The sequence below is a fragment of the Pleurodeles waltl genome, chromosome 12 (genome assembly GCF_031143425.1).
Source record: "Pleurodeles waltl isolate 20211129_DDA chromosome 12, aPleWal1.hap1.20221129, whole genome shotgun sequence".
NCBI classification, from domain to species: domain Eukaryota; kingdom Metazoa; phylum Chordata; class Amphibia; order Caudata; family Salamandridae; genus Pleurodeles; species Pleurodeles waltl.
Window position 1 is genome coordinate 206,669,470 of NC_090451.1, and position 20,419 is coordinate 206,689,888.

A 20,419-nucleotide genomic window follows, 5' to 3' on the forward strand; every position below is an offset into this window, starting at 1 on the left:
GCTGTTAATTTGTGGGATCGTCTAACCTGTTTAGTTCAAAGAGCCAGTAGATGTCAGTGTTGCACAAGAATTTATGAATTCTCCTTATTTAATGACTCAGTACTACAGTTGGGTTTACAAAGTCAGGGTGTTCTTTCAGTGATATGAACAGAAGAATTGTCCTTGTACTTATATGCATTGGGAGGGGCGGTTCCTTCGCTATGGCAAAGGAGCATCGCCCCACTGGCTGAGCCAGAAGCAGAAAAATAAAATAGTTTTATTTTGTGCTTCTGCCACAGCCAGCAGTGCAGGGAGGGGTGGGGCTAGGCCGTGGGTGGGGGGAGAGCCTAAGTGCACATGTGTGCTTGGCCAGTTGCCTGAGGCTGGCCAAACACGCATGCGCACTTAGGTTTCACCAGCCGGGACTGGAGAAACTGCACAGACCCCAGGGCTGTGTCTGAGCAACAGCCCGAGCCGCTTAGACCAATCCGGGCACTGCTTTCATGCTAAGTTTAGCATAAAAGCAGCACCAGGATTGCTGGGGAGCCTGTGCTGGTGTCTCAGCAGTGAATGCTGGGACACCAGAAGAGGAGTGACGAGCGAGGCAGCAGGGGCGGAGGCAAGGTAAGTTTGTTTTTTTATTTTTTATATTCACCTTGTCTCTGCCGCTCTCCCCTTGAGTTATACAGTGGCCATTGCTGTGCACTGGTATGTGAATGCCACTGTGACAGACAGAGCGGCATCATGAGTCAATAGCAGGGGGAGCCAATACATTACCAGGTAAAAAGACCATTTCTCTGCCTTCCCAACTGATGGGGCCAGAGCCAGGAGCAATAGTGCAGCAGGTGCAATGGTACAGGGGCCCACCTTACTTTACTTTTTTTTTTTTTTTTTTTTTTTACAAATCAGCAGTGGAACAATGAAAGGCATTTTTGATGCCTACATCCCAGCCCATGGGACCCTACTACACCACTGGCCATGCCCTTAGCGCTCTTTAAATGTGCCTTCAAAGCACACTTGGTGGAACAAGAAAGGCCTACTGACACAACTGTGCCTACACAAAAACACCCACAGGGACATGCATTACCACTGTGGTATCACTGTTAAAAGCATATATATTTATACAAAATGTTAGGCCTTAGCTCTGGTCTTACCTCCACCATACGTTCTACAACATCCATCCAACTGCTGTATCCATTCATGTCTCATCTTATGTCTATGTTGTATACAGTTACATTACTTCATGTAGACGAGCAAAAAAAAAATGAAATGTGTACAAAATGCAAATGGTAAACACCAAGTTAGAGTGCTATAGATCTCTGCACGTCAACTCTGCTGAGTACCGCACCTCTGTCAGGAAGACAACACAAACATACCTTGCAGGTGCCAACAAAAGAGATAGAGAAGAAGGTCGATTCAAAACAAACTGAGTCACGATTTCTTTGCAAGAATACAATTGCTTCAATAAGTATTCTGAAAAAGCATTTTCGTGTATTTTATGTGTATATCTTGGACTTGCAATAATAACAAACGAAAGGGTTAGATCTGTTTCCACAAATTCCTTGGGAATCAGACTGGTCATGTTCGAGGTTACCAATAACATCTATTACCCTGGGAAGATTAGGAGTTTAGACATGATACTGTGAGCTAGCTGAAACAAACCAACATTTACTGATGATCTATATCACAAAACCTACCACTGCACAGAAAAGTCCACATCAACAACTTCTTATGTAATGCAGTACGTTTGTGTGTTTGCAGGAAAACATTAAGCCTAGTATATGCTGGACACTGCCTGTTGCAACCTCCCGTCAGCCGGCCCACCTGTATGTGCTGCTGGCGTACTGGAAAACAGCAGCTTGAGGTGCTTTGGTTGGGACCTGCATGTTAACAGAAAAGAGTAATACAATGTCCTTCCAAGCAGCAGCCATTTGCTGCTTTACTTTCCATGTAAGCCCTGTGGGGGTAGGGCGGTAGGATGAGTTCCTTTTCTGTAGTGATTGATGTTTGTTGTCCATGACTTGGATTCCTTTGGCAGTCAATTCACAGGCTCTTTTTTCACCATCTCTTCCAGCTTAGGGCTTTTGCTGTGGACCTGGACGGCGAGCTCCTCGAAGACCCCACAGACCTGGAGATCGTAGTTGTGGATCAGAACGACAATCGCCCTGTATTTACGAAAACCAACATCACCGGGCACGTGCTGGAGGGGTCAACACCAGGTAAGGAAAAGCCTCTACCTCTACTCCATACAGAAAAGGAGTGCTGAAAACCCAAAGTGCTCTCTTCTCATGGCAGTTTTTTGTCCCGTCTGGGCAAAGGCATTTGTAGCCATGAGATTAGCTCCTCTGGGACCCATGGGTTTGTTTAAAGCATCACTACATTATGGTCATTAGGTCTAGCTTCAAAGCACAGCTGTCCATGTCTGCAAGACCTATTGTCACCAGTTCTTTAAAATATACATAAAGAGGATTTTGGCTCCATCCAGAGGACCCTTTTCCTCAACTTATGCTATTGGTTATTTGGACTCATTCAACCAACCAAAAAGTACTTTTTGATGCTTTGTCCTTTCCAGCACTGGCAAACGCAGTAGGGCGTGCTTTATTGTGATGAACAGCCTTTGTGCATGCAATGCATGTAAACAGCATTTGCTAATGCCGGTGTGTACATGCGTTGGCACAATAAACTCTGTCCTATTCCTTTTGCCAATTCTTGTTTTTTACTGTTCCTAGTCCTGGGATGAACACAGAAACATTCTTTGCTATCTTTGCTCTGTAATGCAGCTACACCCTTCAGCATCTTTCCACTGACAACTATATGGCATGTCAAAGCTTGCATGCAAACCCAAATGCAGGGAGTGGTCTACCCTTTGATGTTCCCTTCAACTTCATGGTAGAAAACAGACTGATCTCAATATGTCATTCAAGTGAAATACCACAGATGAGTGAAAGATGTACATTTGTTTCTAAAGGTGTCTCCCCGCTGGTCCAATGACTTGTTCACAGTTCGATTGTGAGCTGAGCACAAAGATTTGTGTTAAGTGAAGAGATGCTCATAGTCAAAGCTCCATAGGATGCTCAACCACTTGTGAGGTGCTAACATCACCACCTGTAGTCATTTGCAATAGGCGATCATGTCTAAGACACTTGTGGATTTATGTTTTTTGCGTGTCAGGTACCTATGTTACAAAGGCAGAGGCGACTGATGCTGATGATCCAGAGACAGACAATGGGGCTCTACGGTACTCCATCATTGAGCAGGGTACACCACAGATGTTCAGCATCGACAAGGACACCGGAGTAATCAGGACGGTGCAAGTGGGCCTTGATCGAGAGGTAACCGGGCGTGGGATGAATGTAGGGTCTCTAGAATAAGCAAATAAATACTTTCTAGAACTTCAAAGCTATGACATGTCTCAATTAAGATGAATTGTGAAGAGTTAGCAGCAGGTCAGGTTCATCACAGCGCTTCAAAATATGTTTTCTACAACCTTAAGAAGCCTCAGATGATGACTTTTCGAAATGGTGCTTCGTCCTCCTACATAATCAGCTGGCTACACAACAATAAGGCTGATGCTATCCTGCAAAAAAAAAAAAGGCGGTTCCACTGCTTCGGGCCCCAGCGCCAACTCATGGGCATCATTTCTTGTCCGCACTGTCCCCTTATTTCATTGTACTGGTTTGGTTGGTTACATACTGTCTTTCCTTTACACCGATTATTCAGGGTGCTCTGCCCTTATTCCTTTATACTGGTTTGTGTGGTGTTCTACTTGATCTTCGCTGGTTTGGCTTGTGGGTCTTCCTTTAGTCCTTGTCTTGACAAGGAAGGTTAGTCTACTGTCAATCTTCGAAGTGGTTTGGAAGGTCCACCAACTCCCATTTCTCATTACTGATTTGATAGTTTCCCTCTCTTTTCACAACCAATGGAATTATCGCTGTGCCTCAATCAGGAAGACAGAACACATATTAAATCTCAAATAATACATCGGAGCCTGTATAGATGTCTGTCTCTAATTTCCTTTTTACAGGAGACTTCTGTCATATCTAGTCACCTATAATAAAGAAATGACATAGTGGCTCACCTGTTATAAGTTATTAGAGTTGTGACGTCACAATGCCATCAGCCAGTAGCCAGGGAGAAAGGCAAGTCACAATGCTGCTTTTAAAACAACTAATGTTTTTTATAAAAAGAAAACAATACCAATAGAAAGAAGGTATTTATGAAAATATGTTTACTTGATTCAGACTATAGGTCATTGCAGTAAAGGTAGAATCTCTTTATGTATCTACCTAATCTGAGCCAAAAAAAAATTAAAATCTGATTTACTTTAAATTCATTCAGATATTTTTTGCTAAAATTACTAACTGCTCTTTCTGGTATATTGAATTTCGGAATATAACATCTCATTTTAATCGTCTTGTGTGCAATGAATATGAAAGAGAGAGACTCTATGGGCTAAAGCAGTTTATGGAGAAGGTGATGATTTGACCATGTATTCTAAGGATTAAATTACCCCTTGCTGTACATAAAAAGGATACTGCAAATCATCTGAGTTCCATGACCTTATAAAAGAACTCAGCCTTCAGCCTCGTTCCACTAAATGATCATGGAACTCCTCTGTGACTTACAATATCCTTATAATGTACAACAGTGAAAATATACATATATAAATATATATTTTTTTTTCACTAAAAAAAATACGTTACAGGGACGTTATAGTTAGGAAATAGAACTTTTAAAAAACATAAAAATTCACCTAAAAAAAACAAAAGTTACAGGGACATTATAGTTAGGCTTACATTTTAAAAGTACAAAACCATAGAATTGCATCTGTTATAGTTCGTTATTTTAAGTAACTATTTCTCGGGCCCTAAGGTAACTATAACTCGTGCCCCTGCCGTGCACATTTATCTGATCAATAATTTTACTGCAGATGTTACAATGACATTATCAATGATGTTCTCAGAGATGTCATGACTGCTTTAATTTGTGGGGTAATTAGCAGTCCATGGCAAGGGAGCGAGTTATATTTACCATAGGGCGTGGTTGGTTGCAGGGCCTGGTACAACCTCTATAACAACCCAACTACCCGCTACGCACAGCCTTCGGCTGTGCACACAGGGGGTTGGCTGCAGGGCCTGTAGCCAAACCCTATAACCACACAACACCATGCCATGCATGGCATTTGGCCGTGCGCAGCGGGGGTTGGCTGCTGGGCCTGGCCTGCAGCCGGTCACTCCAGCCAACACCCCTAACCACCCTACCCCATGCTGCGCACAGCCTTTGGCCAAGCACAGCGGTAATTGGCCACAAGTCCGCGTGGCCTCCCTCTCTGTGAGAGCAATGTTTCCTCTGTTTCCCTGCCTGCATCTCCTCAGGCAGGGAAACAGAGGAAATCTCTGCTCGCAGCAAGGGAGAGCTGTTTGACAGCTCTCTCTCACTGCGAGCAGAGTGTTTGCTCTGACTTTGGGGGAGCTGTCAAAGCTCCCACAAAGTCACCGCAAACCCCGGGACACAGCAGAAGCTGTGGGGGATGGTGGTCCCCAGGGCCATTATTGGTTCTTCAAGGGGGGTCACGCAGCCCCCCTCCATCTTTATTTGCCCCGGTGAGGTGGTGGGGGTCCCTGGGGCCAAGGGTCCAAAACAGATCCCTTATGTTACTTAAATGTAGCCCCACGGAGGTGGTGGTCCTCAGGGCTGCGGGGGGGGGGCTGTTTAAGCACCCCCTGCATTTAATTTCAAAATCTGCCCCGGGGAGGTGGTGGTCCTCGGGATGCGGGAAGCCAAGTGGCCCCCCGTATTCTTTTGCTATGAAGCTCGGTGGAGGTGGCAGTCCCCGTGGTTGCAGGGGGCGAGCACCCCGCATTCATTTACTGTGAAGCCTCAGGGAGGTGGCGGTCCCCGAGGCTACAGGGGGTCTGAGCAGCAAGCCCCGGGGAAGTGGTGGTTCTCTGGGCTGCGGGGGGGCACGCACCCCTGTGGCTTGTATTTAATTGAAGCATCCGGCAGGTTGCGGTCCCTGGGGCTGCAGAGAGCAAAGCTCTTTATTATTATTTTCAGCAGATTCGCCACATATGCTTTTTTGCTCTGGAGGGTCAGGGTGTCCATACCCTGGCCCCTTTTTTTTTCTTTAATATTTTTTTCTGGGACTCGGCTGAAGCAGAGTCCCAAGATGGCTGCCAACACTTCCTTGCTGAAGTGTTGGTAGACAATCAGATCTCAGCGCGAGATCAGGAGGGTTTGCGAAACCTTAGCGTCCCTATATATACAAATTTGTATTTTCTTTAATTTCTCTAAAACTACTGAATAGATTTACACCATATAACAAAAACTGTGCTTTCTGGACCAAGAGCCACCCTTCTGTTAAATTTGGTGTAATTCTGTCCGGTGGTTCGGGCTCTATTGCTGTTCAAAATCCCTATGTAAAAATGCATGGGGAAAAAGTGTTTTGGGACTCCCCTTTTTCTTGGCCCCCACTTGACAGATCGCCCGAAACTTTCCAGACAGACACTGAATTGAGCGTTGCACTTTATTAGATAATTTCATGAAGACAACGGCAAAGTTATTAGCAAAATAAAAAACACTTTTTCTATAGAAACTAGGTCTTAACTATAACTACCTACTGGCGATTGCCAGTAAGTAAAATATACTGAAAAAATAGAAAGGCAGTCAATTACGGCCCCTCTGCAGTCCCGGGGAGGTGGTGGGCAGCCCCCCTCATGGAGCCACAGATGGCCCTAAGGACCATCAACCTCCAGGGCCGGCTCCGGCTATGTCCCGGGGTGTCCACCCCCAGGACATAGCTGTTTGCTGTGGCTTGCTGGCAGCTTTGAAGCAAACAGCTCTCTCTTCATCGGATTGGAGTTTTCTCTGTCTCCTTGCTTGCGGAGATGCAGGCAGGGAGACAGAGAAAACAGTGCTCTCACAGGAGGTGGAGAGCCATCTTGGACCGTGGGGGCCTCGAAGGCTCCCCCCACAGTCCCCAACATTGAGACTGGGCCCAGGTCAAATGGCCAGCCCCTGTGGGATGGGATCCCCGAGGCAGAGATTGGTACTGGGGGGTTGGGTGGAGCCACGTGGCCCCTAACCCATTACAAAAATTAGGCCGGGCCCTGGGGTATGGGGTTCCCGGGCCTAAGATCAGCCTAGGAAGGGGGACCGCGCAGCCCCCATCCACAAAAAAAAGAAAATTAGACCAGGCCTCTGGAGATGGGGTCCTCAGGGTCGAGATTGGCCTGGGGAGGGGGGCAAAAATGTATTGTTTAGGCCAGGCTCCGGGGATGGGATCATCTGGGCGGAGATCATTCGGGGGTGGGGCACGGAGCTCCCACCCCCAATTAAAAAAAAGATATATTTACTCTGAGCCGCGGTAGATGAGGGTCCCCAAGGCCAATATCGGCTTGGGGAAGGGGGGTCATGCGGGGCAGCCAGGCTCTGCAGACAACCAGTGTGGGGTTGGGTGGTTATAGGGGTTGGACTCAGGGGACTGGCTGCAGGCAAGGCCCTATGGCCAACCCCAACCAGGCGGTGGTTGGATTAATGTATAGTAATGAAAATTGCTGTATGTTAAAGAAACCATAGAAATTCACTGAAAAAAACAAAGGTTATAGGGACGTTATAGTTAGGAAACAGAATTTAAAAAAAACACTGCTAATCACCGCACAAATTACAGCACTCATGACATCTTTGATGACATCATTGATACCGTTGCTGTAACATCTGCATTAAAATTATTGACCAGACAACTGTGCATGGCGGGGTGCAAGATATAGTTATCTGAGATAACTATAACTGGTGAATTTCTATGGTTTTGTACATTTAAATAACGTCTCTGTAATCTTTGTTTTTTTAAGCGATAAAACATCAACCTTTCAGCTTATTTGGTGAAATGCATCAGTAGCTAGGATTAAGACTGCAGGCCAAAAAACTCATGGTAAGGAATGCTTAAAAAAACATTGTTTTTAAACCTTTCAATTATTATCATTTTTTTTTAATCACTGACTTCCCCAGGTGGTTCGTATGTACAATCTGACTATCCAAGTAGCAGACATGTCTGGCGATGGCCTTACCAATACTGCGACTGCTGTCATCTATGTTGGAGACATCAACGACAACCCACCTGAGTTTACACAAGAAAAGGTAATCCAACTTAAGAAACACAGCATGTCTGCTCCCTCCCCGGTACTGTTTATATTGCTCTGTTTCACAGTTCTCATTATCATCTCGCCACTGTCTCTCTCCTAATCTCTCTTGTGTGCACTCTGATTCAGTTTCCATCTGTTATTTCCTTCATTCCAGTTACAGCTCTTTTCAGTCCTACTGTTTTAAATGTGCACTAGACTTTTGTTGCATCTTTTCATCCAACCAATCAAGACATGGGGAGGAGACAAATTGGAAGGGTGGATGTTTGAATATTTCTTCTGCTGACCTATATGTTGATAGTTCTGACCAAGTATGTCTCAGATATTTTGTATTTTCTCTGGAGTGTTTTACATATTTCTAATAATCAATATGTTCTTTTAAAATCCTTGTTTTACAGCGGTGAAATGTTGAAGCTCTTTCTTTCTCATTTCTACTATTTTCTCTTAAGTTCTTTGTTCAGAGGCTATTATTTTCCATTAAGTCTGTTCTTAGTTTCAGTTCTCCTCTGCTTTCTTACAAGTATATTGTTTGTTCCGGTGCTAACCTGCTCATCTAGAAATGTATTCACATATTTCACTGAAACAGTAAATTTATGATTGTCCTCTGTTAAAAGTGATGGTGGATGTAGGCTCAATTTTTTCTTCTCTTGCAGTTCTCTATGGAGGTGATGGAGCAGACTGTGGGCATAGACATTGGCAGGGTAGCCGTGCAGGACAAAGACCTCCATGGATCTTCCAACTGGTTGGCCAGGTATACCATTCTTCGGAGCAGTGACCAACGAGGAGCCTTTGCCATCCGGACGGACCCTGAGACCAATGATGGGATCCTGTCTGTGGTTAAGGTAGGCCCCCTTTTTTTTAGGTGCTCTTAGAGCTGTGTGGTATGACGTTGGGGAATGAGTAGGTGCACTGGGCCTGGCAGTATACTTTGCTACCATGTGTCTGCAGTGACCTACCGTGCAGTAGCTATTGGTTAAACCATCAACTGTGTACTCTATAGAGGTAACTCTAAATTTCAAAGTATTGACAAAATCTATCATAAAAACCACAGACTAGTTCCTTCGTGTCCATGTAAAGATGATGATAAGGCCATCATTGTAACCTTTCTACATATGTAGCAGAGTCAGTGACATGTCAAGACTGCCAGGCGATTCTTGAAGGTCTGGGGAACTGGGGCAGGCTTGGCGACCAGATAGGATAGTCTGGGCCCTCTAGAAGGCTTTTAGAGATGGGGCAAATCAGCCACATATTAGAATACTCCAGAACCTCTTGAAGGAATACTGCACTGTGGCAGAAGACATAAAATAGTGTTTGGCACGGCCTGTAGAGTTAGGAGTCAGCCTGCCCCATTTCAGGACAGGACAGTGCATCACAATGAGTCACAGACATGTGTAGATAGAACAGAGGTTCTTGGAAGGCTTTCGCACCTGAGCACACTGTGTTAGATTTCAGGACAAGGAGGGTGTTCTAAAGTGCATAGCACAGAGTCACAGTTGTTTGGTGTTGCCAGAGCCTCTAAGGCTTATATCTCCGACGCAGTCATTCACATGTCCCGATAGTTTCTAGCCTTGGAAAGGCCACTTAGGTTGCCGCAAAGTAATTCACATGGCAGGATGGGTGGCAGTCTACACAAGGCTGGTAGGGTTGGGCAGACACCTCAGGCTAGCCAGGTGCTTCTCAAGGTGGTAAGGCTGGGGCACAGGCACTCACTTCTTTTGGAATGCGAGGAGAGCTGGGACTCAGTCAGTCACATCAGGCTAACCACGGTTGATGCTTGTTCTCTTCCTTAAGCCTCTAGATCACGAAGCGCAGGAGCAAGTTGAGTTGACCATCATGGTCCAGAATGTGAACGAGCTCAGCAGATCAGCCCCCAAGACCTCCCGGGCCCGGGCTGTAGCACTTGTGAAAGTGAGAGACATGAACGAACCCCCTTTCTTCCGGGAGAACCCCAAGGTGGTCAGTTTGAAAGAAGGCACCATATCCGGGAGCGAAATTACCACATACACAGCGACAGATCCTGACATCAGACAACACCAGACCCTCAGGTGAGTGGGGGCAGAGCAACAAAGGAACAGTTAAAGGTTCACTTACACGAAAAAGAATGAACTCCTGCACTTTTTTGTTAGGTATTTAATGTAGTGTGGTCCTAGCTCCAGCGAAGCAAGGGCATATATGAAGTATGAGGTAGGGTCCAGCTTGAGAGGGGGTCACCGAAACAGAGATGTGCTAGGGACGATGGTAACAACATAATATTGCACTAAACAAGGTACAGCTGCAGGCTATTAGCAACTGTGTAACATACACACCCACTATTACAGCGCAGTATGGCTTCATACGTCAGGGCGCCCTTTTATGCTGGACTGCAGAACACATGGTAGATTTTTTTTCATTTTTCTTTGTGTGTGTCTAGTAAAGACGTTGTGCAGTGCTAAGTTTTTAAATATGACACAAATTCAAGCCCAGGTATTCAAAAGTGATTTGCCTGGAAGCACATAATTGGTTGTATTGCCTCTGAAGTCATGATTTGAACCCTGTCCTTGAGGGTTTTACCTTGAGCAGTTCATTAAAACACATCTCCAGACAACCTGCATGTACACAAACGTATGTACACCCACATGCACACATACACACAAATAAACACCTGGGTAGGCACTCAAACACACAAACCTTGGAATATGTTTCATTGGATGTATCTAAACAACCATGTGCACTCACATGCTCGTGAACAAATACGTATGCACAGAATCACAAATGCAACACGTACCTATAGTTACATCTTTAGCTACACAGATGTGTGTTATGTTATCCTAAGGCATGTACATGCTGCACAGTACGGCAGAGGCTATCTCATGGCGATGTTAAACATAGAACAGATAAGATGGAATTAGGAGAGGTATGTTTTTATCTCGCATTACATTTAAGAAAACTAGCTTTATGTGTAGGGTATTCCGCTGACAGGCCCTGGTGGACCATAGTCCAACCACCCATGGGGCACCGCTTGCAGCTGCCTCTCTCACATATAAAGCGGGTATGCCAAAATGCATGGGCAATCTTGCTTTCACCCTCAAATGCATCCACTCCACATATGACCAATTACTTCTACGTGATCAAAATCAAGCACATATATGCACACACAGCCACGTGTGTGCACACGCGCATGCATACATTTGGGGGTACACATCTGTACAACAAAGCATGATTTCATTAAGGCAGATAGACTGGCATATTTGGGACCGTCTACACATCCTAAATCAAATCAGTTTTTTTTTTATTCTGCTAATATAATTGTGTTTGGCCCGCTACCCATCAATGGACTTTTAAAACTTGTGATTATCTGCCAGACATGAGGAGCTCCCTCTCGAGCCATGTTTTCTGCCTAGAAGAAGCAAAGAGTTGTGTGATATGTGTCTTTTCCATGATAAGCTTAAGTGGGAATTTTTCTAGAAGCCTTTGAAGGGAATATTAGATTTTACAGAAATGAGACGTAAATACTTGAGCTGGTCGTATTTTCTTAACAAACCTAGTTTTACAAAACAGTTCAGCCACAGAAGTTTAGAAAACACGAACCAATTCGTGACAAAAAGATCCTGTCTGTTACAGTGGGGTTGACTTGCTCCTCGTTGGTAGTGGAGGAAAAGAAGTGCATTGTTGACAAGCAATACAGAACGGGGTGGGGGTGGGGGTGGGGGGGGGGGGGGGGGCTTGACTGCAAAAAACAGCCCTGCAGGTGGTGCACTTCTACCTTGAGTTATACAGCAGTATGTGCCACGGACTCCACTAAATAAAACAAGCACTGCCAAAGCCAATAGGTCTCGCCTTTACTGAAGTGATGGCCACATATGGTTGCAGTGACTGAGAAGGTTGTGAGCTCAGGGCGTTGAGAAGGTCTGTGGGATCAGAGACCCCGGCATACCTGGTATGTGAGCGGACTCACATTTTTATTCAGTATTGATAAGAGCATCTGACAGTCAGGGTCCCCAGGATTTTAGTTTAGAAGCAGGTGAGGAAGTAAAACAAGCCTGAATAGCTCTTTATGTCTGGGTGAGGAGCTGCAACAAAACAAAAGAAAAAACAATGATGTGGGCAAGGTGCGTTCATTTTATAAGGAAAGGCTGATGCTACTGAAAAGTAAACTGTTGTATAAAGGCACTTGCAGTTCTGGTTGGACTACCATAGTTGTGTCCATTTTGGTCGTATGTAATGTTTGCTTACTGCTGTGTGATTCAAATAAAGAAGCTCTTTCATAACCAGATAGCTCAGTGGGTTAGTAAATCTGCTGTAGAAAGTAGGGTCAAACCTGCAGGTACTAAATGTAGATCCCAGCGAGAACATTTCAGAATTTTATCCTTCTGAGTTAGACAAATTTAATAGAGTTACACAAACTTAATTCATGGAGTTAGTAAAAGCAAAAGTGATTTTTTACAGCAATATCAAGTCACAAGATTATGGCAGAAAGTGTTACATGTAGTTATATTATTAATGTACATATGGGTATTTAATTTATCTAGAGGTGTTTAATCAATCAACAAACTTTACCAAGCATCGTGAATGTGTGTGTGTGTATGTATGTATGTATATATATATATATATATATATATATATATATATATATATATATATATATTGTAGGAAAGTGACCCTTTTTTGGCATGGTTACCCCCACTTTTTGCCAGGTACATGGTGTGATTTAAACACTGGGTTCCTGCTAACCAAGCCCCCAGTGCCAGTTCTCTTTCCCAAAACTGTACAGTTATTTCCCTTAATTAGGACAACTTTTAGCCCCCTCTGTAAGTCCCTCGTAAATGGTAACCCTGGTACTTAGGGCCTGGGGCACTAAAGAAGGTCTGTTAGGGCTGCAGCACAAATTGAGGCACCCTATGGGACCCCTCACCAAACACACATTGCTGCCATCCATGCTGCGTGTCTTGGTGCAGACACATCCCTGTGTGCGTGCCAGGTCCCCTACCACTGCAAATGAGATTTGTAAGCCACCACTAAGGAGGCCTACAGCCCTAAGGCAGGGTGCATTATATCACATGTGAGGACATATCTGCGTGAGTAGATATGCCCTTGCTATGACTTTGTTGATTCTTAAACATATTAAGTGGACAGGGAAGTCAACTGAAATACATGTGCTGGACACTGGTCAATACGAGATCCCGAGCTACATGGTGAAACTAGGGATTTTTGGTATCAAACACCTAGTAGTAATAAACCCTTATTGATTCCAGTGATTGATTTATTAATACAAGCACACAGAGTGCACCTTAGAGGTGCCGCTTGAAAAACCTACCGACTGCTAGTGTGTTGACTGAGTGGTCTCAACCAGTCCACCTAGCACAGACATGTTTCTGACCTCCTGAGGTGAGAGCCTATGGCCTCGGAGGCCAGGAACAAAGCCTGCTCTGGGAAGAAGTGTTGACACCTCTTCCTTGCAGGATATGCACTCCAGGGCGGGGGGCTTCAAAGCCCGAGCTGCCTTTGTTATGCAATCCAGGTCTCTCCAGATGGCGGTGATGACCACCCCCTGTCCTGACCCCGCTTCTTGGCGACAAGACAGGCGGTAACATTAGGAGGTATGCCCACATCCAGCCAATCCCATCCCTAAGGTAGACTAGGTGATGCAAGCACCACTTTTCAGATTCCTCCATCTTGTTTTGGATGGAAGTAGCATTCTAAGGTCAGGGTTATGCCAACTTACCACCAGAAGTGGTCATATAGAGGGTGTAGGCACCCTAAAGATAGGCAACCCGTAGGCTGCTACCTGTCACTCCCCTTAGTACCCCTAAATTGAGTATTTAGTTGGCACCCCTGAACCCAAGAACTCAGATTTGATGGATCAAGAGAAGAAGAACAAAAAGAAGAGTCAGTGCCTGGTGAGAACACCAGAAGAGCAGAGAACCTTTGGCGTGAAACTGTGCCTGCTTGCAACTCTTTCGACAGTCCCGACAGAGTGACTCATCCTGCATGATGGAGGACTACCAAAGCTTTTGGTAGCCTGCCAGCACTTCAAAAATTGCTGCTAGTCTCCCTTGGAGCAGAGGAGCTAATTCCCTGCAGTCGGTAGGCACTGATAAGCAGAGTCCGGTCCACCGCCTTGCAGCTTCCTGGCCCGACCGACGCCACAGACGACCAGGAGAAAGTACTCGTGCTCTGGAGGATCAGATCTGTCTCCCCACCAAGTATGAAGGCACAAGGACCAACCAGTGCCATGCAGCACCAACCCCCGGGGTACCGGACGCCCTGCACCAACAGTCAAGTCTAGATTCCCAATGCACCACGACCGAGCAGCCGTCAAGGGACATCAGCATCACTAAGACCCACTTCATGAGTGACCCAGCGGTCCTGATTTTGCACCTGCCAGCTGTTTGTCTCCAACCGTGAGGAGCATCTTTGCACATCAGCCCAGCCACCCTAACCACTCTGCACCTGAGCCGCCCAGCCCGAGTTCTGAAGAACCGGCTGTGCCCCCTTGCTCTAAGACCCCTTATGACCTAAGCCCCTGTTTGGGAGCTCTCAGACTTGTCCCCAAGTCCCCCCTCTGCAGTCTATTTACAGGTGACCCTCCCTTCACCATAGCGCACCTAGCTAAAACCTCACCAGCACCCTGGTGCGGGTGAAATCCGGGAAGTTCCCGAAGAACTGCTGGTAGTACTTTAGACCATGGCCCACTACAGCACCAAACCCTGAAGGTGAACTCCTGAAACTGACTATCTATTTTTATGCATCTCTGACTTTTCCTTTCATAGGATTGCATTGTGCGTAAAAGCGCACGTTTGAATCGTTTACTTTCCTGTGAAAATTGCTAACAAAAACAGTACTTACTTTTGAATGAGATTCTTGGTTTTAAAACATATATAAAAAGAAGTGTTATTTTTCTAATTTGGTCTCAGATTTATTCTTTGAGTGTGTGTCTCATTTATTGCCTCTGTGAGTACAACAAATGCTGAGCACTACACTCAGCTAGCCATAACTGCTCACCCACACTATCACAAAAGAGAGCGTTAGTATTCTCTCATTATCTGCTTTAGCCTCTGTAAACCAACTGGGGATCCACTGGTCTCTCTACACGGTGAACTTCTTTTTAGTGCACCATATAGAGAGCCAGCTTCAAATATATACAGGGAGTGCAGAATTATTAGGCAAGTTGTATTTTTGAGGATTAATTTTATTATTGAACAACAACCATGTTCTCAATGAACCCAAAAAACTCATTAATATCAAAGCTGAATATTTTTGGAAGTAGTGTTTAGTTTGTTTTTAGTTTTAGCTATGTTAGGGGGATATCTGTGTGTGCAGGTGACTATTACTGTGCATAATTATTAGGCAACTTAACAAAAAACAAATATATACCCATTTCAATTATTTATTATTACCAGTGAAACCAATATAACATCTCAACATTCACAAATATACATGTCTGACATTCAAAAACAAAACAAAAACAAATCAGTGACCAATATAGCCACCTTTCTTTGCAAGGACACTCAAAAGCCTGCCATCCATGGATTCGGTCAGTGTTTTGATCTGTTCACCATCAACATTGCGTGCAGCAGCAACCACAGCCTCCCAGACACTGTTCAGAGAGGTGTACTGTTTTCCCTCCTTGTAAATCTCACATTTGATGATGGACCACAGGTTCTCAATGGGGTTCAGATCAGGTGAACAAGGAGGCCATGTCATTAGATTTCCTTCTTTTATACCCTTTCTTGCCAGCCACGCTGTGGAATACTTGGACGCGTGTGATGGAGCATTGTCCTGCATGAAAATCATGTTTTTCTGGAAGGATGCAGACTTCTTCCTGTACCACTGCTTGAAGAAGGTGTCTACCAGGAACTGGCAGTAGGACTGGGAGTTGAGCTTGACTCCATCCTCAACCCGAAAAGGCCCCACAAGCTCATCTTTGATGATACCAGCCCAAACCAGTACTCCACCTCCACCTTGCTGGCGTCTGAGTCGGACTGGAGCTCTCTGCCCTTTACCAATCCAGCCACGGGCCCATCCATCTGGCCCATCAAGACTCACTCTCATTTCATCAGTCCATAAAACCTTAGAAAATCAGTCTTGAGATATTTCTTGGCCCAGTCTTGACGTTTCAGTTTGTGTGTCTTGTTCAGTGGTGGTCGTCTTTCAGCCTTTCTTACCTTGGCCATGTCTCTGAGTATTGCACACCTTGTGCTTTTGGGCACTCCAGTGATGTTGCAGCTCTGAAATATGGCCAAACTGGTGGCAAGTGGCATCGTGGCAGCTGCACGCTTGACTTTTCTCAGTTCATGGGCAGTTATTTTGCGCCGTGGTTTTTCCACACGCTTCTTGCGACCCTGTTGACTATTTTGAATGAAACGCTTGATTGTTCGATGATCACGCTTCAGAAGCTTTGCAATTTTAAGAGTGCTGCATCCCTCTGCAAGATATCTCACTATTTTTGACTTTTCTGAGCCTGTCAAGTCCTTCTTTTGACCCATTTTGCCAAAGGAAAGGAAGTTGCCTAATAATTATGCACACCTGATATAGGGTGGTGATGTCATTAGACCACACCCCTTCTCATTACAGAGATGCACATCACCTAATATGCTTAATTGGTAGTAGGCTTTCGAGCCTATACAGCTTGGAGTAAGACAACATGCATAAAGAGGATGATGTGGTCAAAATACTCATTTGCCTAATAATTCTGCACTCCCTGTATATATATGTTCGATGGCATGTGTAGCTCCAGATACACATGCTATGCATATTCTGCCATCTAGTGTTGGGCTCAGAGTGTTACAAGTTGCTTTTGTTCGAAGAAGCATTTTCGAGTCACGGGATCGAGTGACTCCTCCTCTTCGGCTCCATTGTGCATGGGCATCGACTCCATGTTAGATTGTTTTCTTTCCACCATCGGGTTTGGATGTGTTTCTTTTCGCTCCAATAGTTAGAGTCGGAAAAGTTCTATAACTCGTTAATTCTCGTCGGTATTGTTTCAATCGCGTACCATCTCTCATCGACACTTCGGTACCGTCGGGTCAAACATCTTTACTCACCCTTCGGGGCGCCCACGCCCAACTCAGGCCTTGTCGGGCCGACCGTGTGGAAGCCTCATAGACCGGACCCCATTCCGCTTTTGTTCTCAGTGCCACGCCAAATTTCCATATACAGACCAACATCTCGTCTGTAATCTCTGTCTCTCCCCAGACCATTGAGAGGAAAATTGTGAGGCCTGCAGATCCTTCCGTTCGAAGAAAACTCTCCGAGACAGAAGAGCACGAAGACTGGAGATGGCGTCGAAGAGCACCGAACGTCTCGATATTGAGGAAGAGGAGATTATGCACACCGCAGTCTCCGTCCGAGGGTCCGACTCCGAGCAGGAGTCCGAGGATGACAGACCGGTCACGGCAGGACAGCACGTGAGTATGCCTGCCCCTGTCCCAGCCAAGCCCAAACATAAGGCCTTGGGAACGCCACTGCCGGAAGGCCATGGGTCGACACGCAAAAAGACCTTCGGTGACCAAGCAACAACTTCGGCACCGAAATAGGCCACGTCACCGAAACCTTAGGACTCAAGCCGAAGCACTGGCTCCAAAACAAGCAGACGTCGAACCTTCGAGTCGAAACCTCAAAAATCGCTTTCGGAGCCGAAGCCAACATCCACTCCCAGCTTTTCGATCCCCAAAAAAACAGCTTTAGAGCCGAAAAGGCCAGTTTATACGGAGGGACATGGACTTTCCAAAGTACTTAAAGAAAGCCATAGATTTTCGGAGGAACACACACAAATGAAGGACATAGATGAAAGGCAAGCCAGAATTCACATTCAGAAGGACACTGGCAAGATCATAACTGCACCTCCTCTGAAGCCTAAGAGGAAGCTGGCCATTCAGGAACGATTGGACACTGCTCAGCCACCAGCTAAAGTACCAAAGACTAAACAAAAATCTCCACCTCCACAATTTTCTCCTCCTCAGTCTCCTCCTCATTCTCCTCACCTGCTTGTCTCTCCACCTACTACTCCCACCCCTGTACAGTCTCCTGTACATTCTTTTGATTCACAACAAGACAATGTGGATCCATGGGCTCTCTATGATCCAGATCCCATTCCTGAAAACAGCCCAGACTGCTATCCCTCCAAACCATCACCACCAGAGGATAGCACTGGATATACTCAGGTCTTAGCTAGGGCGGCATCCTACCACAATGTCGCCATGCACACTGAGCCCTTAGAGGATGATTTTCTCTTTAACACATTATCCTCTACACACACTACATACCAATCCCTTCCCATGCTTCCAGGCATGTTAAAGCATGCACGCCAGATATTTCAAGAGCCAGTCAAAGCCAGGATAATTACTCCCAGAGTGGAGAAAAAATATAAACCACCTCCCTCAGATCCGGCATTTATTACACAACTGCCTCCTGATTCTGTAGTTGTAAGCGCAGCCAGAAAGAGAGCCAACTCCCAATCATCTGGGGATGCACCACCACCAGACAAGGAGAGCAGAAAATGTGATGCTGCGGGCAAAAGGGTAGCATCGCAGGCAGCCAACCAATGGAGGATAGCCAACTCCCAAGCACTATTGGCTAGATATGATAGGGCCCACTGGGAAGAGATGAAGGATATCATACAACATCTCCCCAAAGACCAACAAAAATGGGCACAACAAATAGTCAAGGAAGGGCAGGCTATTACCAATAACCAAATTCCCAAACTTTTCTGATTACTATGAACTCCCAAACATCCTTCTCAAAAGCTCACCAGTCCTTTTAAGTCATGTCACCCAACTAGCATGCACGCACAACTGCCACACATGACAACTACTCACAAAAAAACAACTTATTACTTCCCATTTTCAATCGTTCATATCATTTATCCCTAATCCAAACTCTACTAAACACACAAGAAATCAAAAGCACACAACTGATGCACAAGAAAAACATTTGTACTAACCCACTAACTACTAATCTTGGGTTCCGGAGTAGCATGCTACTTGCTTAAAAAGTGATTCAATACCTCGTTAGGTGTCATAAGCACTATATAAATACATTTACAATTAAAATTAGCAAAAGCAATGCAAGGACAAAACATTATATTTTAAATGAATACATTTTCAACCACAGCGTGGCAGAATGTCGTTAAAAAAAAAACCCTGGCCACATTTGAAGTTAAAGTTATTTTCTATGAGGCGTTGTAGTATCTATCCTGTGTGTCCCCATTCCTTTTTGTATGAGTTTGTGTCTGAAAGGATGAGAGTAAATGATGTAATAAAATGATAGTGTGTGGTCTGCAGGGGGAGGTAGGATAGGGACAACTGGAGGAAGAATGGAGCCCTGTTAAGACATACCCACTGTTGCTGCAAGCTAATGGTCTAACATGGACTAAAGACCTTACCTCCTACCTGAGTCACTGCAGACTCTTCTGTAAAGGTCCTGCCGTACACTTACAGCAGAGCCTATTCACAAAGACATTTTGGAGAACGTACAGTAGTACTTCTGTAGTAATCCTTTACATATTATTGAATACTTTTGTGAATTAGGCCCAAACACATAAAATGGTAATATTCGGGGACTATTCATATACAATTAGTGCAAATAGAAAGGACTCTGTCCTCTTTTCAGACTTTCTAATAGGGACATTTTTTGCCAATTCACAAGGTATGTAAGAGAACCTAAAATAGTACTCCGGTAGCACGCGTCCTTGTACCCATAGATTATTTTTGTGAACTGTCCCTCATATTGTTTTACTCACCATAATTTAAAAAGTGTTTGTTTAAAAGGTTGTAGTTTTTTGAAGATTTGTTTAAATTACCTCGAACTAGCATCCTCGCTCAGGTTTCTTTGGCAGGACATCAGCCTATGCCAGCATTCTTTCCACAAGGCCATCCTTTGGCAACCACAGAGAAGTGAGAGGTTCAGGAGAAGTCAACCCACACTTTCTCCACAGTTTACTTCACTTAGATACTCTGACTCTATTTGCAGAACTGGCTACTCATACCACAAACTAAAGTTACTCTCTGTCCTCAGATAATATGCCTTCCCATTAACCAATTCAATGGTAGTCATAGAAAACCTTTATTCGTAGTTGAATGAATCCATAAAAGCATAAACTTAAAAACAAGATTTTACATTTCATCAAAACCATCTCCACATATATACCATGATTGGATAAAATAGAGTACCTACATAGTCATGAAACAAAATGTCACTAAAAGTTTTAACATTTTCTGGTCAGCATCTTCTGCACTCCATTCTTGGCGCATCTACTAAACAGGAAGAACCTGTCAAGAACAAAATAATTTCATTTTAATCACACACTAATCTTCCACTTATTC

At 44.8% G+C, this 20,419-nt stretch overlaps 1 protein-coding gene across 1 annotated transcript in view; it reads left to right on the forward strand.

Annotated features, from left to right (window-relative positions):
- Nucleotides 1-20,419, forward strand: part of CDH15 (cadherin 15) — a 129,596-nt gene that overhangs the window by 73,054 nt on the left and 36,123 nt on the right. Inside the window, exons 4-8 of the mRNA XM_069217230.1 lie at nucleotides 2,054-2,198; nucleotides 3,151-3,311; nucleotides 7,987-8,115; nucleotides 8,771-8,959; nucleotides 9,909-10,162. Coding sequence (XP_069073331.1) covers nucleotides 2,054-2,198; nucleotides 3,151-3,311; nucleotides 7,987-8,115; nucleotides 8,771-8,959; nucleotides 9,909-10,162 — 878 coding nt within the window. The remainder of the gene's footprint in view (nucleotides 1-2,053; nucleotides 2,199-3,150; nucleotides 3,312-7,986; nucleotides 8,116-8,770; nucleotides 8,960-9,908; nucleotides 10,163-20,419) is intronic.